The following is a 9,242-nucleotide window of genomic DNA, read 5'->3' as shown; positions in this document are numbered from 1 at the left end:
GGCTGCCAAAAGAACCAATAGATCCATTTTGGAAGAAGTGCAGTCAGAGTGCTCCTTGGAGGCCAAGATGGCCAAACTTCGTCTTTCATATTTTGGGCATAGTGTCAGGTGGGACCAATCGCTGGAGAAGGACATCATATTTGCTAAGGTGGAGGATCAGAGAAAAAGAGGAAGACCCCCAACAAGATGGAATGGCCATGTGGCAGCATCGATGGACTCATGTGTGGCAACAGTACTGAGGTTGGCCCATGATCGGGCAGTGTTTCGTTCTGCTGTGCATAAGGTCGCTAAGGGTTGGTGCCGACTATATAGTACCTAACAACAAGACACTTAGCATTATCTACATTTTCACTGATTTGCTAATGTTTTCACAAGAAGATACTGCTTAATAGCCTTTCAAGAGAACCAAGCTGGAAGAAGCAATTTATTATCAATCATCCTTTGGGTTCATGACAACATGTATTGAAAAGTCATTTTTATACTAGCAAGCTATAGAAAGAGAATTGTAGAAAGCTGTGCAAACAGAATTGGAAGGTGGGGGGTGGAGGGAGATTTATTTGCCTTTTGTTTTGAACAAGTGTATCTATTACCTACCAGATATATTTTTTTAAATGGTATATAATAAAAACAAAGCAATGTTCTTTGAGTTTACTTTTAATCTGACTAGACTAAGGGGTAGAATAGGGGTAGAATAGGTAGAACCTGGAATTTGGCTGCTTAGTCCTTTCTTAAAAAGTAAGATGAAACAGAAATCAACAAATTTCTGTTAACCCCAACACAGGTGTGAGCTAGCTACAAAGAAAGAAACCTTAACTGTAGCAGTTCAAATATCATAACCTATACAAGTTTCTCTCTGAACACCAAAAGACAGTTCAATGCTGCAGTTTCAGGAAGACACTAAGAGGATGAATGGGAGCATTCTGCTCCAAGCTACTCCTCCATCAGTGTCACAGGATAATCAAAATAATTCTGACCATGATTCCTTTTGGGGATTGAGAGGAGACACATTAGGAGACCTTTGAAGCCAACAAAAGCTTAGATTTGCCCCGCACTGTTAGCATGCTTCACCCCTGCACCTCTCCTGAGAAAATGGACACAGTGAGACAGGGAGGCACCTTGGGAAATGGAGAGTCACCAAACTGTAGTGCTTCCTACCTCAGAGAACGTGATGGAGATGGATTCCACAAGAGGACTAAATTAGGTAAAAAGAACAAGTACAGGACTGGGACTGGTTAAAAGGAAAACAGCTAGGCTGGATGCTCTTTAAGTTCTTGCCTAAACAACTGACCTACTCTTCATCAAAACTGAGCTCCCTCCCATTCCTCAGATGCTTAGAAACACATGCACAAAAACCACCTAGTTATACACAGATGCCCTAAGTTATAGAAAACCCATGGTGTGTGCTGAAGGTCTTCATTTCTGCTACAAGGACAGATGTGCACCATATGGGACTCAGAAGCAGCAATCCCACAACACCAGTAACTAATTTCAAGTCCCAGTGCCACCCTTCCATGCCGACTGATCCGAGGTCAGCCTCCTCCCTCCTCATCAGCGCAGGTGGGAGGGACAGTACCCCTCTATCTACCTCACAAGGTTATCTTGAGAATAAAGTTAATTAACACTTGCAAAGTGCTAAAAACAGTGCCTGGCACATAAATGGTGATCTAGGAGCCCTGTTAAGGAGCTCTGGTAGTGTAGTGGTTACAAATCAGACTGCGAACGGCAAGGTCAGCAGTTCGAAACTACCAGCTGTTCTGCGGGAGAAAGGTGAGGCTTTCTGCTCCCGTAAAGATTTACAGCCTCGGAAACCCTGTACAGGGTTGCTATGAGTCGGAACCAACTCCACAGCACATAACAACAGGAGCCCTGGTAAAGTGCTGTGGGATAATGCACTGGACCTCAAGGTCAGCTTGAACCACAAAGTTGATGGTTCAAACTCACCAGCTGCTCCTCCTCAGAAACTCTATACAGTGTCGGGATGGACTCAATAGCACTTAACAACGTTCGTGGCTTATTATTACTGTCACTGTTGCCATTATTGACATGCAAATCTAAGTTCTGCATATGACATCTTAATTATTCAGCATTAGCATTTCATACCTGACACTCAGACATTGCCATGGGTTTGTACGGAAAAGAATCAGACGCTTACTGTCATCAGTCAAAGCAAAATAACTGCCAGACTCAGAGAAGGTGGAAGCCAGAATGGTGTCGCTCCCCTTCTCCACAGGCTGCCCGTCCTCCCTAAGGAAGAGAAGAGAACAGTTACACCTTCTGTAGGTAGACTCCTGGTGTGGCACTGCAGAATAAGCACTGGACTGCTAACCACAAGGTAGGTGGCTCAAACCTATAAGCCGCTCCTTGGAACCCCTATACAAGGTTGCTATGAGTTGGAAATGACTTGACAACAATAAGTAAATGAAGCTGCATTCCTCATGGTGAGTCCTGTTAGCTTTTAAGACTAGCAGAGGTAGGACATTCTCTAATGAGGTTCATCTAGCCAGAATATAAAAAAAAACAGTTGTTGGTGGGTTGATTCCAATGAATGGCAGCACCATGTGTGTCCGAGTAGAACTGCGCTCCATATGGTTCTCAATGCCTGATTTTTCAGAAGTGGATAGTCAAGCCTTTGTTCCAAGTCACCTCTGGGAAGGTCCAACCACCAACCTTCTGGTTAGCAGTCCAATACATTAACCATTTCTAACACCTAGGAATTCCAGCCAGTACATGAGGATAAATATATTACACTTACATAATACATATATATATTGTTGTTGTTAGGTGCCATCGAGTCAGTACCAACCCATAGCGACCTTATGCACAGCACAACGAATCACTGCGTGATCCTGGGCCAACCTCACTCTTGTTGCCACTCTTGAGTCCATCGATGCTGCCACTCGGCCAATTCATCTTGCTGGGGGTCTTCCTCTTTTTCTCTAACCCTCCACCTTACCAAACATGATTTCCTTCTCCAGTGACTGCTCCCTCCTGACAGTATGTCTGAAGTATGAGAAACGAAGTTTGGCCATCTTGTAAGTCACTCACACACTCAGCTGTTATGGTTCCCCTAGGTAATTCTGCCTTCTGTGCATTTTAAATGCATACTATTATTTCAATGAGCCAATAAAGTAAGTTAATTACTTTGATCAAAACTAAGCCAAGTATTTAGAAAAGTACCAATATTCTCGATGCCTAACTTGAAAGTACAGTCCAAGACTCTTTCCTAAGGTGATAATTATTTTATCCATGCAGTGTTACAGTTGTTATTAGTTGCCACTAATTCTGACTTATGGTAACCCCATGTGACAGGGCAATCATCAGTCTCACATTCAACAAATCATATACTTTGTTTCATTACAATGATCATAATCCCTCCCTTCCATGTACCATCAGTTAACAGTGTTTCTCTCTGTTCATTTTAGCTTTTTTTTTTTTCAAACACTAAGGCATACATAATAATTTAAACCACCAAAGTGCACATTCTGCAAGCCTGCCTCCTAGCCACCAGCTCTCAGAGTCCTCAGCTGCTCTCTCTCTCCATGTCCCCATCTCTGCCTCCATCTCTGGTGTTGCTGCTTCTCTGGATAAGGTCTCGCATTCCACTTGTGATCTTCTCCCTTAATGGTCCTAGGGATTAATTACTCCCCTATTTTTGTTACAAAACTTCTACCTTTACAACTCTGACAGTCACAATTAGTTATGATAACAATTACTATTGAATCATAAGAATCTTATCCCCATCTCTTTTCACCAGACCCATCTAGACAAGATGAAAAACTATTCAGTGGGGACTCTATCTTCCCCCACACACTTGTAAGTCAGTCACCTAGTGCCTTTATTGTCCCCTCATTTTAGGAGCTCTGGTAGTATAGTGGTCCCGAATCCGGCTGTAAACCTCAAGGTCAGCAGTTTGAAACTATCAGCTGTTCCAAAGGAGAAAAATGAGGCTTTCTGTTCCCATAAAGATTTACAGCCTCAGAAACACTACTTACAGGGTTGCTATGAGTCAGAACCAACTCCAAGGCACATCACCACCACCACCATTTTAGGTAGCCAACATCTAAGTTGCCCGTCCCTATCTTCCCTGTATACAGAGGGGATAGCATTGATACTTGATGTGAAGACTCCTTCCCTCTCTGTTGGTATTTTGAGCTACTACCTCCATGAGTATAGATCAAGTTCATCAAATTATAGCAATTTATCATCCTTTCCTTTACAAAAACTGTTTTTTTTTTTATCTTGCTCTAGTCGAGTTCTGATTATCAAGCCACCAAGGCTAGGTCAAATGGGTACTATCGACAAGTTTGGATGTTCTTATGCGCATATAAGGTTTTCTTGGCTGTAATCTTTACAGAAGCTGGTTTGCCAGATCTTTCTTCTAGGGAGCCACTGGGTAAGTACAAACAGCCAACATTTCTATTTACAACTGAGCAATTAATCGTTGTGAAGCTAGGGATGCTTATTCACACAGGAAAAAAAGAAAAAAGAAAGAAAAAAACTACCATAGTATCAATTCTGACTCACAGCAACCCTATACAGGGTTCCTGAGACTGTAAATCTTCACAGGACCAGACAATCTCATCAGGATCACTGCTGATCTTGTTGTTAGCAGCCCAACACCTAAGCCACAGAGCCAGTGGTGGTAACAAAAATTAAGAATTTAGCAGTCAGAACAAGTCCATCTCCTGCTCGCAGGATCCTATTATTCAAACCATGAATCAGGCCCTTCGGTGCTTTCAAGTCATCTCACCCTTTAGTTTCCTGTGGCTTCTTCTCTGCAGTACTGCAGTCATACATGAAGAGGCTGTCATCATCACTAAAAAGAAATGAAAAGGACTTTAAAAGAGGTTTTATGTTATTAAAAATGCTGACTTCCTTTTCACCGAGACAAAAAACAAAAAAACAAAAAACTCCCTGCATACTCATTAAATTATATCCAAGAAGGAAGATTCAGGGAGAAGTTAAGGAAACTACATTGCTTCACCTCCTGATTAGATTTGCCATAGACAACTAACATGGTACTGCCAAAGAAAACATCAGTTAGTTAAACTTCCAGGGGGGTTCAAAAAGTTCAAGAAAAAATGGAATTTAAAAGTTAATAGAAGTTTTCCACAAAGTTTTTGAAGCCACTCAAAAGAAAGTTAAACACTGTTCTTCCAAGTACTAGAAAGTCACTGTAATGATTATGTTAAAAAAAATAAAAAATTTGTATTGTAATATTGCTGAGTTTCCAAATTTTTGTACCCAGATTTAAAACTGCCATTGCTTATTTTTAAAACATATGTTATAGAACCCTCACCTATCTGAAAAAGCTCCCGTGGGTCCCACTTATAAGAATCACCCATCTTCCAGATTAGAAAGCACTCTTCAATTTACACATAGCTGGATCACCCCTCCTTTCACACTCCCAGCCCACCCTCTCTCCAGTGCCTGATACTGAAAGGCAACCCACACATACTGACAGGAACTGCCGACCTTGTAGTTCTTAGCCCAGTGCCAATTCTACAGGGCCACACCACTGTACCTCTAAAACATACAGTGTATACATACATGACAGCTTTGTGAGTAAATATTTGTGAGAACCAAAATGAACTTCAAATAGAATTCCTGACGTCAAACGTCAAGCAAAAGCATAGGAGAGTTCATTTTGGTTCTCACAAATGTTGTTGTTAAGTGCCGTCGAGTCGGTTTCGACCCATAGCGACCCTGAACAGGGTTTCCGAGGCTGTAAATCTTTACGGGAGCAGAAAGCCTCATCTTTCTCCTTCGGAGCAGCTGGTAGTTTCGAACTGCTGACCTTGCGGGTCTCAGCCCGATTCGTAACCACTACGCTACCAGAGCTCCTTGGTTCTCACAAATAGACGGTGTGTATTTTGAGTATGAGAGAATCAAACCTCCTCTGGGAAATGAAACAAGAAGACAAAACTGAACACTATTAATACTCCCAGTCTCATGGATCAAGACCATTCGGTCAACATTTACTGTTTTTACAACTCTGGCCGATATCTAAGCACTGCATGTACATAAAGGAGAATGAAATTACCTAACATAACCTTGTGGAAAACTACAAGAGGGGAAGGGAGGCACGTTATTGGCTCTTGGTGCACCGAAGAGGAAAAATTAGAACGAATTCGGTGGATGCGGGTGGAAAAAATAAAGATGGAGAAGGCACATCACAAGAAGATAGGATGCGTTCAGCGCCAGTGAGACTGGAAAGTATTCGCAGTGTGCCTCCAAACCCTCAGGCGGGTCCAGCCAACATTCCGGATACCCACACAGACCCAGCCCAAACACACGTGACCAGGCCCCGCGCAGTCCGCGCGCAGCCACCACCCAGTCCGGAAGTAAGATCCGAGGGAACGCTTAAAGCCGTCCGCGGGTAAGGCCCTGGCCAAGCCACGAGGATGCGCAAGGACCGGAGGCGGGTCCTGGGAGGGAGCGCGAAGAAGGCAGGCCCCTCAAGGCGGTCATGAGGAGGGGCCAAAGTGACAGTTGAGAGTCTGGGGTTCCTCAGGGTAACCAATGGTAAAAAGAGGTACAGGGTCGCCAGCCCTCGACCGCGTCCGCAGTTCGGGCTCACAGCTCCAGTCCCCCATATCCCTCACCTATTTGCAATGGTGGTGGCCAGAAACCGGCAGCCGCCCCGCACCACCAGCATCTGCCTGCATAACGACAGCCCTGCAGAATTTGCCATGTGCACACCTGGAGCGCCGCCGTCCACGTGCATTCTCCAGCCACCTTTTCTCTCGGCGCCCGACTCTGTAGTCATCGGCCGACGCTGGGAGGTGACGTAACCTTCCCAGCCCGGCCCCCACGAAGGAGCAACGTTGGGCATGCGCAAAATGCTTTTCCTCCCTTAATCCTCTAGGCAAGCTTTTATGCGTCTTTGCTCTGTGTCCGATAGAATACACACTATACTCACCAAATGTATCTGGGTGATTGCAATCGCTTGCTGATGCTCCTCTTTCCCTTCAGACTGGGAACTCCTTAAACAGTGGGTTCTAGATGTTTTCCCCTTATCTGCAGGACTTGGACAGTACTTGATGCCTTATTGCTACTTAGTAAATATTCCTTCAAAAAGTGAATAAGCTTGACAGTTTAGCAGTTCCACAAAATCTTAAACATAAAATTACCATTGTTGTTAGTTGCTGTGGGGTAAATTCTGACTCATAGCAACCCCATGTGTACGCTTCTAGGAAGATTCAAGCCACCAACTTTATAGTTAACTAGTCAGCTTAATTGTTAGCACCACACAGGAACTTGTGTGTGGGGTTTCTCTGGAAAATCCTAGGAATCAGTACTTCCACCTTGGTCTGTTGGTCAAAGCAAATCATAAGAATAGCCAGATTCAAAGGGTTGCAAAATAGACTCCCTATCTTGTTAGGGAAGACTTGGTGTGATGCTTTCGGATAAGCCCTGTATTATTAATCACAAAGTCAGGGATTCAAGCCCACCAGTCGCTCCTCAGAAACCCTATACAGGGTCACTGTGAGTCTGAACCAGCACTTAACACAACATCAAGGCACTTAACAACAACAACATCTTGGTATGAGGAGTATCAAAGTCAAAGGAAATAGGCAAGGGGAAGAGTGGAGAATTAGGGCCATTTTTATGATCAAATCTTATAAAGGCCATCCTCTAACTCAAATTATTCACGTCTGTCTACATGAAAGAGATTTGCTACTTGTCAAGATCCTCAAAGGTCTCCAATCACAGCGTCAGGATCAGAGCTCAGATCTCATCTGTATTAGAACTAGATGAGTCTGCAGATGCAGAGACCTACAGACTTAAAAGAAGAATTATCTGCCCTGCACACACCCAACATTAAGTGGTAAAATGGAGAAAAATCAATACTGCCATTTGAAAAGATGAATGGGAGGCACAGAGCCATCACCAATCACAATCAATCTGAAATCCACTGGGGAAATATTTCCAGGTCCCCAGAAGTTGAGAATGTTCCTAAATTCAGCTCACTGGGAACATCTTTCCAATCTATTTCAACATGACTTATGCCTCTGTCCTCTTGGTTGCCCCTCCTTTTCCAGCATCTTCTTGGCCACTTAGAAAAAAAAATCCTATGTTAGTTATCTAGTGCTGCTATAACAGAAATACCTAAAGGTGGCTATAACAAACATAAATTTACTTTCTTTCAGTTTAGGAAACTAGAAGCCAGGATTTTTGAAATCAAGGAGTCTGTGGCCCTACCCTGTAATATACAGGAGAATGTGGCCCCACCCATTCAAACCAAGAAGACCCCAATTCCCGTGGACTTTTCAGCAATTCCGTTGATCTCCAAGCTGCTACAGGGATGGTCTTTTTCCTTTTTTGAAGGACAACAGATGTAACTCCTTTGATCAATTTCCTGCCTGTAAAATTCCAAAAGGCAGACAGTGTTCTTTCCTTTTATTTTCTCTCTGATCCCTTCAGGCTAAACTGATGGGTGTTCTGCTATGGTAATTGGTTAGATCCATCAGTCACAGTCTTAAACTTTTCAACAAAAGATTGTGTAACCACATCCTTGGTAAAAATTCTAGCACATGTTTCTTTAGTTGTGCAACAGAATTTTCCAAATCTTTTTGTTTTCATTTCCGTTCATCTTTAAGTCTATCTTTTTACTCTCCCATTTTACTGTAAGCAACAAGTAGAAACCACGCAGCCCCTTTAAAATCTTGCTTACAAATCTCATCAGCCAAATTTCCATGTACATCGCTTACAAGGTCTACCTCCCACCAAAGACTTGAGCATAATTCAGACAAATTCTTTGCCACTGCATGAAAGCACTACCCTTCTTCCATTGTCCAGTCACATGTTCATAGTGAACTTGTAAAGTCTCACCAGAGTGTATTTAAGGTTCACATTTCTAGTTACATCCTGTTGCTGGTGCCACATGTGTTCTCTAAGACAATAGAGATTTTCTCTTTTGGCTCTCCTCACTTCCTTGTGAACCCTCACCAGAATTGCCTTTAATGCCCATAAATCTACCAAGTATCTCCATGGCAATCTGTTTTACTATTGGGTACCTTAAATCCTTTCCAGCATGGTGTGGCACTGTGGAACAGCATTGGGACTGTGAACCACAAGGTCAGCAGTTCTAACCCACCAGCTGTTCCTTAGAAACCCTATGAGTTAGAACCAACACAATAGCACTTAACATCAATCTGTTACCCAATCCCAAAACCACTTGAGCTTAAGCATCTGTTAGAGCAACATATCACTCTTCTGGTATCAAATTATCTTAATGA

At 43.1% G+C, this 9,242-nt stretch overlaps 1 protein-coding gene across 1 annotated transcript in view; it reads right to left on the bottom strand.

Annotated features, from left to right (window-relative positions):
* The window catches only part of WDR4 (WD repeat domain 4), a 41,409-nt gene extending 34,715 nt beyond the window's left edge, over positions 1-6,694 (bottom strand). The window contains exons 1-3 of the mRNA XM_006870847.1: positions 6,606-6,694; positions 4,751-4,816; positions 2,101-2,244 (exon numbers count right to left, since the gene is read on the bottom strand). Coding sequence (XP_006870909.1) covers positions 2,101-2,244; positions 4,751-4,816; positions 6,606-6,694 — 299 coding nt within the window. The remainder of the gene's footprint in view (positions 1-2,100; positions 2,245-4,750; positions 4,817-6,605) is intronic.
* Between the last annotated feature and the right edge of the window lie 2,548 nt (positions 6,695-9,242).

The sequence above is a fragment of the Chrysochloris asiatica genome, unplaced genomic scaffold (assembly GCF_000296735.1).
Source record: "Chrysochloris asiatica unplaced genomic scaffold, ChrAsi1.0 scaffold00154, whole genome shotgun sequence".
NCBI classification, from domain to species: Eukaryota; Metazoa; Chordata; class Mammalia; order Afrosoricida; family Chrysochloridae; genus Chrysochloris; species Chrysochloris asiatica.
The sequence above is the reverse complement of the archived record's forward strand: the minus strand, read 5'-3'. Positions and strand labels throughout refer to the sequence as shown.